The sequence below is a fragment of the Haliotis rufescens genome, unplaced genomic scaffold, assembly GCF_023055435.1.
Source record: "Haliotis rufescens isolate VD_foot unplaced genomic scaffold, xgHalRufe1.0.p SCAF_5, whole genome shotgun sequence".
NCBI classification, from domain to species: Eukaryota; Metazoa; Mollusca; class Gastropoda; order Lepetellida; family Haliotidae; genus Haliotis; species Haliotis rufescens.
The window spans coordinates 10452554-10467639 of record NW_025964223.1 but is presented as its reverse complement, the minus strand read 5'-3'; the positions used below and the strand labels follow the sequence as shown (position 1 = coordinate 10467639).

The 15086-nt window shown below is 40.2% G+C and overlaps 3 protein-coding genes across 3 annotated transcripts in view; 1 reads left to right on the top strand and 2 right to left on the bottom strand.

Annotated features, from left to right (window-relative positions):
• Positions 1-653: 653 nt before the first annotated feature.
• LOC125373496 (NXPE family member 4-like) lies at positions 654-1438 on the bottom strand. The gene has a single exon (XM_048384602.1). It carries the CDS (start codon positions 1398-1400, stop codon positions 654-656), a length of 747 nt encoding a protein of 248 aa, XP_048240559.1. The 5' UTR covers positions 1401-1438.
• A 2705-nt stretch (positions 1439-4143) lies between these two features.
• On the bottom strand, positions 4144-4935 carry LOC125373027 (NXPE family member 3-like). The gene has a single exon (XM_048383832.1). It carries the CDS (start codon positions 4933-4935, stop codon positions 4144-4146), a length of 792 nt encoding a protein of 263 aa, XP_048239789.1.
• A 5384-nt stretch (positions 4936-10319) lies between these two features.
• Positions 10320-15086, top strand: part of LOC124150641 (protein inscuteable homolog) — a 28579-nt gene continuing 23812 nt past the window's right edge. The window contains exons 1-2 of the mRNA XM_046522599.2: positions 10320-10405; positions 12532-12615. Coding sequence (XP_046378555.2) covers positions 12584-12615 — 32 coding nt within the window. The 5' untranslated portion in view covers positions 10320-10405; positions 12532-12583. The remainder of the gene's footprint in view (positions 10406-12531; positions 12616-15086) is intronic.

Genomic DNA, 15086 nt, shown 5'->3' with positions numbered 1-15086 from the left:
GCGATATAACTGGAATAATGTTAAAAGCGGCGTTAAACCCAACTCACTCACTCATTCTAAATATCATATATTAGGAATAACGATGTTATATTATGCGAGCCTTTCTCAGAATGGAGCATATGAAGATCCTTTCTTCAAGTTAACGTCATAACACATATACTTTTATACCCGTAAAGATCCGGGGTAGAATAGATCTTCAGCAACCCGTGCTTGCCGTAAAAGGCGCCTATACTTGTCGCGACTAACGGGATCGGGTGATCAGGCTCGCTGACTTGGTTGAAGCATGTCATCGATCCCAATTGCTTTGATCGATGCTGATGATATCAATCACTGGATTGTCTGGTCCAGACTCGATTATTTACAGACCGCCGTCATATAGCTGGAATATTGCTGAGTGCGGCGTTAAACAACAAACAAACATATACTTTTATCGTACCCGTTACACTGTACATTATATGCTAAGTAAAATAAACGGTAGATCGAGACAGGCGGAGTATCGACATAAGAGCAAACTCTCAATATACATTCTGTCTCGAACATAACTTGGGACCCTTAACGTTACATTACAATTCTATTCTTTATAATTCAAAATGAAAGAAGATCTATCGAACTCTAAAAAAATACTATTTCGACATATTCCTTTCTTTCAAGAGTTAACTCTCAAGATTTCTATAGCACAAGAAAGACATCATATTGTGCACCATATTCTTGATAACGTGTGTATTGGGGTGAATATTATAGGATTCCATGGCTACAGTCATATCCCAGAAATCTAAGTAAACTATTTTGTTTCGTAACGTTGAAAAATTCTCATGTAGAATATCTTCATAAACGAGACCCCAATAGGAGGTCAATCCTCGCTTTACAGCCACAGATTTATAAAATGCATGAGGTCCACGTACTGCCAGTGTTACGTTTGGGGCACGTGCAAGCAGATCCTTTGCAGATTGAACAAGTTTCTGAACATGTCGGCGAAACACATCCGGATGTACCAACGTAAAATGCACATAGAGATACAAAACAATGACGTCTTGTGTTGCGTTTGGGAGATTGTCAAGTATCACATGTTCGGCCAGGTTTACTGTCCTGTTGTGAACAGGCCTCCCATGGTAAAAGGGGAGCTCATGGGCGTGCCATATGACACTGAAGTTTGATTCCTTGTCAGTGATAATTCTTGGCCCATGTTTTTCGCTTGTGTCTCTTGTGTAAGATATATTCAAGTACTGCTGAAGGAATTTCCAAAATTGAACACTCGTCGAATCCCCTGGTAGCCAGAGAGTTTTGCGTTTGAGGCAAGCTCTGTATGCAGTGGGGGTGCGGGGCAGAGTGTCATTGCAAAGCGTGGACTGCCATGCAGCTTTGTAGAAGAAACCAGCAGGTGAAATACGACTCCATGTCATTCCCGCTGAGAGTCTGTTGCATGGCACGGATGGAGCTGGTAATCTGGTCCCAACTACAACAGAAGGAGACTTAATTTTATTATATATTTCGTGGTGAAATTCTGTATTTATTACGTACATAAAAGCCACGAAACCTTTTCCATATTCATTAAAATTTCTGCCAAAAGAAGAGTCCATTGTACGATTCCGACATCATGAGCATAAGTTTATGAATCATTATCAAATAGTGATGAAACCAGATGTTCGCAAAAGGTAAGCGTATCCTGTCCCACCGGTGGCACCTGTCACAAACACATGCAAAACAAGTCAATTGTTCACATATGGTACAAGTAAAAAAACGGAATTGCTTCGGACGTATTGTTTTCTCTGAAGCGTCAAATTTGGTAATGTCCTCACATGCGTTCCATACTTTTTTTGTAAGATTTACTGAGGCCTTGAATGTTGTAACCTTGATCAAACGACTTCTTAGCAAGAGTTTCAAGTCTTGCTGGAAAGAACCTGTTCGATTGTACCTCGAAATTTGTGAAATGAACACACCAAGCACTGGAGCTGCTGGAATATTGCTCGACATAATGGGGAAGTTGTCATAGTCTTGTGGACTATGTTTTTTTCTCATTCTGAAGCTGTATGAATAGATCTAAATATAAAACAGATGAGACAGTCTCACTGGTCACATTTATTTCTAGTTCAGGTGGGTAAATCAGTGGAAGGGAATTGGCTACTTGATGATTATTGGAGTGAGTGAGTGAGTGAGTTGGGTTTAACGCCGCTTTTAACAGTATTCCAGTCATATCACGGCGTGTCAGCTTAATGTGGGAGGAAAGCCCGAAGTGATGCAGGTCTTAGACGTTTACCACTTCGGTGAAACCCACGAGCACGGGTATGGTGCTGACAAACCTAGAAACATAATCGGGGCGAACCGGGATTCGAACCCACAATCATAGGTTTCTGGCGTGCCCAAGGGACGCAACTCTGCAAAGCGAATCGCGGCGCCTTAGACGACTGGGCCACCCGTGCCCCCGATGGTTATTGGAAGATATCAGATCTTGTATATACTAGAAGCTTAAGTTAAACTTCTTGGCCACCTTCACGTTGTTTGGCTGCCTATCAGCGCAGAAATCCGATTCATATGTGTAAATATCAGATCACGCGAGTGAACTGACAATGTCTGCCGCAACTACTTTCAGTTTGCCTGAATAACACTATGGCTGTCTGATAGTGTGGCGTCGTAGTTCTCAGGTCATCACCTTATCTAAGATAGCTACGTGATAAATCGCAAAGAACAATCAAATCATGTTACTATTATGACGTCATTTCTGGAGATTCGAACATGCCCTCGCAACTTGATGACGTCGTAAATTCGACATTGTGTTCAGGGAGTCATCATTATTTGTATACGAGAAAATATTTTAATAAAGTTTGTACAATGTATTACCATCCTTAAAGAGGCTGTGCAGAGTGTTGATATCTTATATAAAAAATAATGACATCAAAAGGTATACACATAATTATAACGCTTCTTTGAATGGACCGTCTCCGTGGTCTAGTGGTAGAGCGTCCGCCCGGAGAGCGGAAGGTCCGGGGTTCGATCCCCGGCCGCGTCATACCAAAAGACGTTAAAAGATGGTACTTGTTGTTATCCAGTCTGGCGGTCGGCATTAAGGGGCTACAACTTGGCCGGCTCGGAGTCAGTATACTGTGTCTGAGTGGGGTATTCATGTTAAACTGCGGCATGGTATATCAGTGAGCTAGCACTATAAATCGGCATCAGTCCGGACTAGTACAAGCAGCCACACAAACACACACACGTACATGCACGTCGCTATATAAGTACAATAATCTTGGACGCGACGTTAAACCCCATTTCACCTCACCTTCTTTGAATGCCTTTATCCAAGGCTGAATATTATTGTTCTGCATAACTTAACGTACAAGCAATCTTATCTAGTATTATGTCAACACAACGAAGAAACGGAGCAACAGAGCGTTGACCTCTGATGTGTGTACAATCTACTGTATTCCTAGAGACATATAATTGTATCCATGCCATTGTTTATGTATTGTATATGATAAAACACAACGTAATTCAAACGACATTTGCCTGTATAAATAACATGTTCTGATACTCATGTTCCATGTTCTTTCACGTTTCCTTTGTGTAAAATATTTAAAACATAAACCAGAAAAGTCTGTAGTCTCTATTAATCTGTGTGGGTCGTCCTGGAATTCGGTTTTCTGGAACATGTTTCTGGATGCACGAGCGCCAAGCACTATTCTAACTATATGCCTGTAAATAATGGAGTCTGAACAAGAAAACCCAGTGATTGATATTATGAGGATCTTCCTCGATGAAACAGAAGCAACTTAGTCACTGAGCCTGACCATCGGATCATATAACTAATATAGTGAACATAGATTATAATTGCTGGATATCTTGACCCGCGCTCAACACTTACCCCCAATGGTGTATATCTGTGCTGAGTCTCGCAGGTGATAGGGACCAGGATTCCGTCCCCTGGAAAGCATTCATAGCTGTAAAGTAAGCCCTCTCAAAATATAATTCACAAATAGACATTTTCTGCAGGTGGTACACACTTACGACCAGAGAAAATCGTTGGAAAAAAGTTGGAGACGCAACTCCTTGCAGCGCATTGCGGCGCCTTATACTGGATCGGCCGAGCCCGTATGTACGAATGATTAAAGTATAATTGCTGCAAAGGTGAGCTTGTGTATATGGGACTACTTACATTTCATAAATGTCCTTTTCGTTAGGATCCAGATAGAAATCTGCTTTCACCTTAGACGAAGTAGTCCTCCAGGTTTCACATGCCAGGTGTATATTTAATGGTTTCTTACAGAACCAGGGTAAACCACCGTTCTGTGATGTCATATTACACATGTCACCGTCAAATGCCACAGTGGAACACTGTGTCCTTTCTGAGATGTTCCCAGCTACAAATCCTGCCTTGATGGTCCACATGCTGGAGTACAGCTCGTACAGTTTATAATACAGGAGGATCTCTTCCCTTGTCCCGGCTAGAAACACCCGGATGATCGCCTGTCCTACCCACAATGCCTTCAAAACACCAGTGTAACTTCCGTTCCTGTGGTCAATGACGTTACCGGAAACAAAGGCGCCATTGTTTTGATCTTCCATCCACAATCTGATATAATCACCGCCAATATGTTTTCGGTCATTATTTCCCTTGAGTAAGTCAATTTGTACTTTGATGCTTTCGCCAAGGGAAAATAATGATCGGTCACCAATGATACTTACTGTTGAAAACAAACCATCCGCCATGTCCTTACTGTGCAGGAATGAACCGTCACTGAGCAGTTCTCCCTCTGTCAGATACAGTTTGGGATATTGCCTCGGTATTAAGGTTGATACCATCCGTTCAGATCCTGCTGCGTCTCTTTCATGTGTTGTTGCCAACTGCAAGCATGGTCTTGTATAGTTGACATCTTGTTGCTCCCTGGAATTTGACCTGGGAAGAGTAATCCAGGAGGTCGTGCTGACATTTTTCACAAACATTTACATAGAAACCATTGTCATCAGCTGATCCATTAATATGTGCTAATTGATATTATACGTGAACTCTCTGACGTAACATCGGTGGTACGGATGTCCTAGTCGCCATATGCGCCGCAATTCGCTGTGCACGCCAGAACCATATGGTTGTGGGTTCCAATACCGGTTCGCCCCGATCATGTTTCTAGGTTTGTCAGCACCATACCGTCCTAGGGGCTTCTACCAAAGTGGTAAGCGCCTAAGACCTGCATCACTTCGGGCTTTCCTTCCACGATAAACTGACACGCCGTGATAGGACTGGACTACTGTTTAAAGCAGCATTAGAACCCAGCTCAATCACTCACTGAAATAACAACAGTTTGCAGCGTCGCAATGAGGAAAAAATAGGTTAGAAGAACTCAAATATGTTTTTACCTTGGAATATTATTTTAATGATAGCACCTTGGTTGAAGCGTTCGCTCGTCACGCCGAAGGTCCGGGTTCGATTCCCAACATGGGAACATTTCTGAAGCCCCCCAACGTAATATGTCTGGAATATTGCTAAAAGAGGTGTGAAACCATACTCACTCACTCACTTTAAAGATAGGGTGTTATTAATAAATAGAATATCCACAGTGTGATGCCACCGTCATTAACTTCACCGTTAACGTAAAGCGTTTAACTTTTCCATTCATATAGCTGCACCAATCGTGAAAATAAACACTTTTCTCATAACTCGATCAGATGTACATGGTGTTTTCAAATAAAGGCATGATATGCAACCAGTCTTGTTGCCTACGTTTATGATGAATACGTCACCTAGTGTCAGTTGTACCTATTAAGACAGTCCTACCATGCAGGCTTGGGTGAATTTAGTAGTTAACCAATGAATAGAACATCTACTACTACTATCAGATGTAGTTTGTTGGTTGGTTGGTTTGTTGTTTAACGCCGCACTCTATGCTTGTCATAAGAGGCGACTAACGGGTTCGGGTTTTCAGGCTTGCTGACTTGGTTTATGCATGTCATCGTATTCTAATTGCGTGGATCAATGCTCATGATGTCAATCACTGGCTTGTCTGGTCCAGACTTGATTATGTACAGACCGCCGCCGTATATCTGGAATATTGCTGAGTGCGTCGTTAAACAACAAACAAACATATTAATTCTTAAATGAATGCGAGTGTGTGCTGCATTCTAATTGGTTGAAAAACAATGGCAAGTGGCCATGGGATATGAAACCCGGAAATTTCAACACTATTCCCTGCGTATGAAAACTGACGTCGTCAGTTCTAAATAAAATCCCGGGCACCAAATACTCAATAACTTCAACAACCTGAACACATGATGAATCTGTCCCTATTCACAGTGTGTGCATCTTCCCGAGGCAAGAGAGTTAACTGACTATGAAAGTCCAGTTTCCACCCTTGCCGAACTAGGCTGGTATTATGGAGTTACATTTTGGCTAGACTAACGAGTCTATACGTAGTCCAATCAAAATCGCGCACCGAAATCGAAATCCGGTTCGTAAAGTTTCATGCAGATTTCGGTCGACTGCAGGATTTGCAAAGCATGTGCACCGCTAACTCGTTGTCAACAGAAATTTTCTAAATATTTTCATGCTTTTAATCAAGGTGCTCACGTGATTTGATGCACTTCGCGATGTAAGACTCGTTTTATCACAATATAGATCTTGATTATCAATCAGATCGTCTTGACTGGGCGCCACCGTTTTGTTTGAAGCAAATGCAAGTGATACGAGAGGTTGAATCTGATTGGTCAATAGGAGAGGCATAGAAAGGGCATAGCTCGTAATAGCCACTGGTGGCGCTACGATCGAGCCTAGGAATTCCAGCCTAGTTCGGCAAGGGTGGAAACTGGACTTTTAAAGTCAGTTAACTCTCTTGCCTCGGGAAGATGGTGTTGACGTGACGTGACTGTGGATCCCACATGATTTAGCAAGCACTCCCTCCACTGTAGGACACATACCGAGTCGCGTCCATTTGGCGTACCAGAAACCTACGGTCGTGGGTTCGAAACCCAGGTTCTCGTTGTTTCTACATTTGTCAGCTCAATACCTGTACTCTTAGATTTCGCCACATGATAAAATCCCCGCCCAGGCTGACACGCCGTGATGCAACTGAAATATTTCCAAAGCGACGTCAAACAAAACATACTGAGTCCCCCGTGATATTGAGCTCTGTTCAGAGCGTATGTTCAGGTAGCAGAATTGGGAACATATATAATCAACCTGTCCCAGTGAGTGTTATTCACTGGAAATTCCACTTGAGTTCAAGTTAATAATTCAACACATGAACATTAGCAAAAATTCGAAATAATAAAAGTCATGTAAATATTTAATGGGATTGATGTCGGAGTCAAGAACAACAAACAAATCAATCTTTACATTTTATGTGCTCACAGTTTCAACATCATTAGGATGTTTGAGTGGCATTTTGAAGTTGTCACTACTATTTGTCGTTGGCCAAAGAGTTCTCGGTGATAGAGTTTAGTTAAGATTTTCTCAGGATGGTGCATAATATATCAGTATTTATTTCAATGTATTGAAACAGGTTCCCATATGATATTCTGGGATATTTGAAAAATATAATTTGTTCAACTAAATATAAAAAAAATAGGTTTTCTTTGATCTTATTTAAAAAAAATATATTTTCGGGTTTACAGAGAAATAAAATTGTTAAGTTTTTTCAGCTGTGACGTAATCTAATTTAAAACAAACCAACAGCGAGCATGTGGAAAACGTTAAACTGTGTTTCAGTGATGGTGTGGGTTTTAATATCAATATGCCAAATAAAATCTAATATTTATAGGCGAGTTATAATTGCTAAGCCTGCTTATAATTTAAATATGTGAATCAAATAGGTGGCCTAAGTTATTAAAGCGTCGGCTTTGATTCCCTATATGTCTGGCATGTTGAAAGGCAAGTCTTGCATTCCAGCCATATCACGGCGGGGGGCACCAAAAATGAGTGAGTGAGTGAATGTTGATTTACGCCGCAGTCAGCAATAACCAAGCTCTATTACGGCGGTCAAATAAACCAGTGACTGAAAACATGAACACCGCACCACACAGAACCTGACCGTCTGATCAAATTCAGTCGACTTGACAAGCATAGTTTACTGACGACAACTTTTACCTCAGAACCCCGTCTTAAATACTTACAGAATATCACCCTTGTGTCTTTTGATACGAAATATATCAACACGAGTCGATAAAAGGTCCAAATTCTGAGGCTTGTCTCATCGAGTTGATATATCCTATATCAAAAGACACGAGGGTGAGGTTCTAATTATCATACACCATTCTTCCAACTGTTTCAGCTGGTAAATTATATTATTACATTTACAAATTGTATCTGTTTTTTTCATTGGTTGAAAAAGGGTCACATGTGACCTTTAAAATTGTATTACCCAATGGAATCACAGCAGAGAAATATTTTCATTCAATCAGCGAGGCGCAATGCAAATTGTGTTGTGAATCAACGTCTAGTGCAACTTCCTTCAATTATTGTTGAATTTTATAATAATTAAAAAATACCTCAAATTAAATATCGTTGTTTTTTACATTATGTAATAAAACAATTATTGACCCCAAATCGGGAAATATCACGTTTTATGGACTCAAGAAACTGATATTGTTTCGGCCATGGCAATGCCCTCATAAAAGGTAAATACTTGATAAATATGCAGTGTCTCAGTTAAAGGTACTGCCAACCAGCTTCAGTAGCAGAGATTTGTGATGTCATTTTGTTGTGACATCATGGTAACCGATCTCTTCACAAAGGTCTGCAAAGCATTGTGATGCAATTTCTTTGCGGCGAAATAGCTTGATCTCACGCCAGCGATATCTCTTGCAGAAGCAAGTTATGTATGCTAAATGCACGTTACTCTATTAAAGATAACATTGACAACACATCAACGTACTTACAGATATATCCGTATGACTTTTCGCGATATAAATATATCAATCAAGGCACACATTACAACGGAAACTGCAATACAAGTAAACTTCTTTCCAGCCATTGCAGGAGAGACAGCGGTATGTACACGCATATCAAAACCTGACTGTACTGGTACTGGAATGTCTGCGTTCGGGCGAATGTTTTCACTGGACCACGTGATTCTCATTGAAAGCTAGCATTCTATTGTTTGCTTCTTTGTTGTTTTACCGCACTCGGCAATATTCCAGCTGTATGACGGGGGTCTGTAAATAATCGAGTCTATACCAGACAATCCAGTGACTGACATCACGAGCATCGATCTATGCAATTTAGAGACCATGACATGTATCATCCAAGTCAGCGAGCCTGACCACCCGATCCCGTTAGTCGTCTCTTGCGACAAGCAAAGTCGCTTTTTAAGATAAGATAAGAGAATCGATCCTTACCAATTTATCTCATTGTGTGACACCTACCATAACTTTCGAGGTAACATATGTTCGACACATACATATACACGAATAAACCGTATGCCCCGGTTTCAGGGGGCACGGGTGGCCCAGTCGTCTAAGGCGCCGCGATTCGCTTTGCAGAGTTGCGTCCCTTGGGTACGCCAGAGACCTATGATTGTGGGTTCGAATCCCGGTTCGCCCCGATTATGTTTCAAGGTTTGTCAGCACCATACCCGCGCTCGTGGGTTTCCCTGAAGTGGTAAACGTCCGAGACCTGCATCACTTCGGGCAAGGTAATAATAACTAGCGAAGTAACATATACATTAAGTCAATACAAATTATACATTGGACATAGAAAGAAGGCACGACGAAAAACATATAATTTGCCGTTTCACGTTGCAGCCTTTGTGACATACCCGTGACAGATCGTGACAGTACCCGCCAGGGTAGGATTTGGTTGGTTTGTTGTTTAACGCCACACTCAGCAATATTCCAGCTATATGACGGCGGTCTGTAAATAATCGAGTCTGGGAACAGACACTCCAGTGATTGACATCATGAGCATCGATCCACGCAATTTGGATACGATGACATGCATAAACCAAGTCAGCGAGCCTGACCACGCGATACAGTTTGTCGTCTCTCACGACAATCATAGTCGCCTTTTACGGTAAGCATGGGTTGCTGAAGACCTATTCCACCCCGGATCTTCACGGGTCTCTTGGCCGGTACCAGAGTGGGCATATTACCTCTTATATGCTATATTCCGTCAGTATTGGTTCATCCATTCTGAGCCTTTATGACGCGATTATTGACCTAATTAATACAAATTATTATCCGAATACCAATGCAATCGTGTAGGTTAGGACTTTCTGTCAGAACACAAAACTTGTCGTATAGTTGTTTCCAGAATCGGCTTTACTTTTAGCGCAGCAGAGAACGCTTACCAGTTTAGTAATGAGTTTCGTGGATACATGCGACTTCCGGTTTGAGAAGTCGCTTACGGTATCAATGTAAACATCCGGTTTGGGTTCAACTTTACGAAAGTGTCAATATTTTTATTATGTAGCCATTTTCTGACATGGTAAGTTTTTTGACAGGAACTTTAGGAATGATTCTATGCAGACTTTTCAAACACGAAGAAGCATTCGTGAATTTGCAGTAGACTTCGCTAATAAAAAAGTTGGGTCGCATTTTGGGTAGATTTAGTCCCAAACGACTCGTATTTCATGAGCCGGAAAGTGAGCGGAGATTAACTTGCCAAACCCGCAAAATGAAATTTCCTCCAAATATTACTTTCCTTATAGTTATGCTGTGCTTCTATTATTTGTTTTTCAATAATTGCAACTGGTTATTTAATGTATTGTTGTGAACACTTAAACTATTATGGATAACTATTATTATTGTTATGTAGGTGTTACCCTTAGCTTATCTATGGCTAGGCTTGGTGCCTACCAGGTACCAACACAACAACCACTGTATGCTGACATATAGTAAAGACTTCTTCTTGCCTTAAGTAGGAACATACTCAGTTCCTGGGAAGTCTATGAATGCTCAGCATTGTTGTATATATTTATTAGCTACTTATATATTATATTTATCGGAGGTAGTCACAGTTACCTGCCTGTATTCAGACATTATTAATATCGTAAAATTGGGAATTCAGGAGTTATAACAAGACCTAATATGCAGGTGGAGGAAAGTTTCATGCAGTGCAACAGAAAAGTTCCCAGCCAAGGTCAGGTGGGCAGGCAGTTGTATCGGACACTGGGTAATGAGAACATGATAGTTTCACTATGGCGTGCTGTAACTTCATCAGTGACAACTTTCTGGGCCACGTTTCAACAAACATGTAGTATTTTTCGTTAACTTTTGAAACTGATAAATTAAATTTACTTATGAAAGCATTTAATTCAATCTGTTGTGGGGGATAACAAAGCTCCAGATAAGCCTTTGGTGTTGTGGGTATTTTACACATGCATTTTAAAATCACTGGGTATCAGTAATTCTATCTGGGTATTCAAATTTCTGTTACCCACTAGTTTTTACACATGTGGGTATTTAAGTTAAAAATATTAATCTAGCATGTCTAGCCCCTGCAAACTGGTGTTGTGTGGGTTCAAGAGCTATATAGGACTCAAAAATGCCACGATACTTCCACAAGAAAGTGTGATGGCAAATGATCATGATGTGACTGTCATCGTGGAGTTTGGCAAAGTTGACGGAATGCCCGTTTATAATTTCAAAATAAGTTGCTGATTTGCCTATCGAATACGCAGGGTTACTTCACAATATTTTGATGATACGCACAAGTTTTATTTTTGTAGCGTATCTTTAATGTTCATTGCGTATTTGATACGCTTGGATATTATTTTACTGCGTATTTCTGCATTTGTGATGCGTATTTTACGCAGATACGCAGCTTATCTGGAGCTCTGGGGATAAGCGCCACAACCCCCCTGTCTTTTAAGTGAGACAGCTAAAAATGGCATCTGTAAAACATAGAAACTGTTACAAAGGTAGGACCTCATGCACATCCCTTACCCTTATGGATCTCCAGTAAAATCCATTCTTACCTGTGTCTGTACAGGTAGCCTACCTTTTGATAAAAATATGGCAAGTTGAATGTGAAGCGATCACAGATTCTTTTAAAACTTCTGGGTACCCCAAACAGGGTTAATTCATCATCAAAGACAGCAAAATGGGAATTACTAGTCAACAGGGCACCTGTACATGTGTTCATTCTACTATGAGATATGGATCATATCACAACGCAGGGATCATGATGTTTCTGAAATATGTTAAATTTTGTACCTTCGTGAAGTTACGCCTTTACACAATTACCATGATTACAAACATGATTTAGACCCATGAAGATTCCGTGGTAGAATAGGTCTTCAGCAACCCATACTTGCCGTAAAAGGCGACTATGCTTGTCGTAAAAGGCGACTAACAGGATGGGGTCACGGGTGGTCAGGCTCTCTGACTTGGTTGATACATGTCATCGATCCCAATTGCGTGAATCGATGCTCATGATATCAATCACTGGATTGTCTGGTCCAGACTCGATTATTTACATACCGCCGTCATATAGCTGGAATATTGCTGAGTGTGGCGTTAAACAACAAACCAACCAACCAACAAACATGATTTGTCATCTTTAAAGACAAAAACGTTAAAATTAATCCCTTTTATTTATTTTTTAAACAGATTCAGCAGATACAGAGGGTTTCAGATCAGCAGCATTGTTAACAGTGTAAACATGGAAAGGCAGAAAAAGAAACAGATCTATATGTAAGCATGTATTTAATATGTATATTATGCCTGTACTTATTTGTTTTCGATGGTGTGGTAGCCAACTGGTGAAACAATTAATTTGCTCATCACATCAAAGACCCAACATGTGTACAATGTGTGAAGCCCATTTCTGGTCTCCCCAGGCCAAACTATACTCACTCATTCATAAACATCTAGTGGATAGAGCATCTGCCCAGATATTGGAAGTTTGATAGTTTGATCCACAGCTGCGTCAAACCAAAGAGGTTAAAAGATGGTACTTGTTGGTGTCCTGCCTGGTGCTCAGCATTAAGGGACTAAAACAAGGACTGGTTGACTGAGTGTCAGTATGCTGTGGGGTATCCATGTTAAACTGAGGCGAGGTATCTCAGTGGGCTAGCAGTATAAAACCGACAATAGTCTTGACTAGTACAAGCTGCCTGTCACTCATACCTGCATGCACATACGCATGTTGCTATATAAGTGCAATAATCTTGAACCGGACATTAAACCCCATTTCACCTCACCATATAGCAGATCATATCATTTCTTGCATCCTTGATTTTTCATGAAGTAGCCTTGTCGCTACCAAATTTTAACTGTTTTGTGGTATAGTATATATATAGAGAATCTCACCCAAGTGTCTTTTGATATCAAATATATCAACAAGAGTTGATTAAAGTGGAAAAATTCCGAGGCTTGCCAGGTTTTTCCAATTTTATCAACAAGTGTTGCTATATTTGATATGAAAAGTCACGAGGATGAGATTTTATTATCATCCAGCATCATTCTTCCAACTTTTTTAGTTTGTAGACACTAATAAGTAGTGTCTTAAGTGTAAAAAGTACTGTTCACAGCTTCAGTAGCAGAGCCATCAGTGGTCATTTGATTGTGACGTCATTGTGGTCTGAAAAGTATTGTAATGCAAATTCATTGCAGCAATAACTACAATGCAGATATTGGTTGATCTCACCCTTGACACATGCTTGCCATATATCCTGTGGGAGTCAGTTTTGGATGATAAAATAGTATCTATAGAGTAAAAGTGACCCTATTTTCTCCTCATTGTATTTTGGTCTTTAAAACACATAAGATGTCATGCTTTAATGTTTTACCACTAAAAGTATGAAGAACATGATGAACATGAAGCCTGATGTAGATTATTATACCTATTTTCCAATTTGTCACCTTTGTTTTCACAGTTTTGTTTTGAAACTGTTTCAGCTTTTGAATGTTCAGTTTGCTAATTAATTAAAAGAAAACATTGAACAGTGTGTGAAAGGTCAAAAGTCAAATCATGAAAGTAAAATCGTCTTTGTTATGATCGTAAAGTTAAAATTTTTAAGGGCTCTTGGATCATGTAGATTCAAATACTATCAGAGCAACCCACATGGACACCAGGAACCCTTTAGCATGTTTAGTGTGGAACACTCTTGAACAGCAGTAGAAACTAACGTTTTTAGTCCACTAGTCCTTATGTCCTAATGATAACATATAGCAAACCCTTTAAAAAGGCAATTTTTTACAAGTCCTTATGAAACCTAAACTATTAGTTTGGCAAGGACTGCAGGACTAGTGCCAATTTCTGATGTTGCTTGAAGCTACATGTTGACACGGGTCGATTTAGCTGCTGGCCCATTGGCCCGTGGCCAGGTAAAATTACAAAAGGCTAGCTGAAACCTATAAAAGTAGATGGCCCATGTGGCTAGTCAAAATTTCACCCCTTCTCTGTGTATGTTTAATTTTTTTTAATTGAATCCTGCTCGTGAATCATGTACAGTCAAGTCTCGTTAATCCGACACTCGTTAATCCGACACTCGGCTTTATCAGACACAAATGATGGGAACCGATTGATTCAGTGCTATTTAGTCCCGTTAATCCGACATTCTCGCACTCCGACTCCGACGCACCTAATTTGCAACGAATTGCCGAAATCACTCATTAATCAGTCTTGTTAATCCGACACAGTGATCAGCGTACTCCGTGGTCATCTGACCGCGAGTACACAACCCCGTGTTTTGACACGCACTGACAGACTATTTTAAGTAGATGCGGCAAGTTGTTAAGACAGTAGCACTTGCATTTACACGAGGAAACGTGTGTCGTTGATCATGTGATAAATTCAGTGAGTAATGTCTCTATTGTTATGTATAAATGGGAAAATTATTATTATTTTTTCATAGTCATTAATTATAAATTAAGGAATGAATGAATAAACAACATAACAATATTAATATTTCGTTTTTAATGATTTTATTACAAGGTACACACGGTTATTATCTATCGTGAAGACGTCCGATTTTCGATCACAAATCACTTAATTTCGTTAATCCGACATACTCGTAAATCCGACACAATCATGTGCAACCAACGATGTCGGATTAACAAGACTTGACTGTACTTTCGATGAGAAAATAATTAGGGGGGATGATTTCGTGTGAATGGTTAACTCAAAGATCATCTTGATAGAGTGACACAACAACATCTTT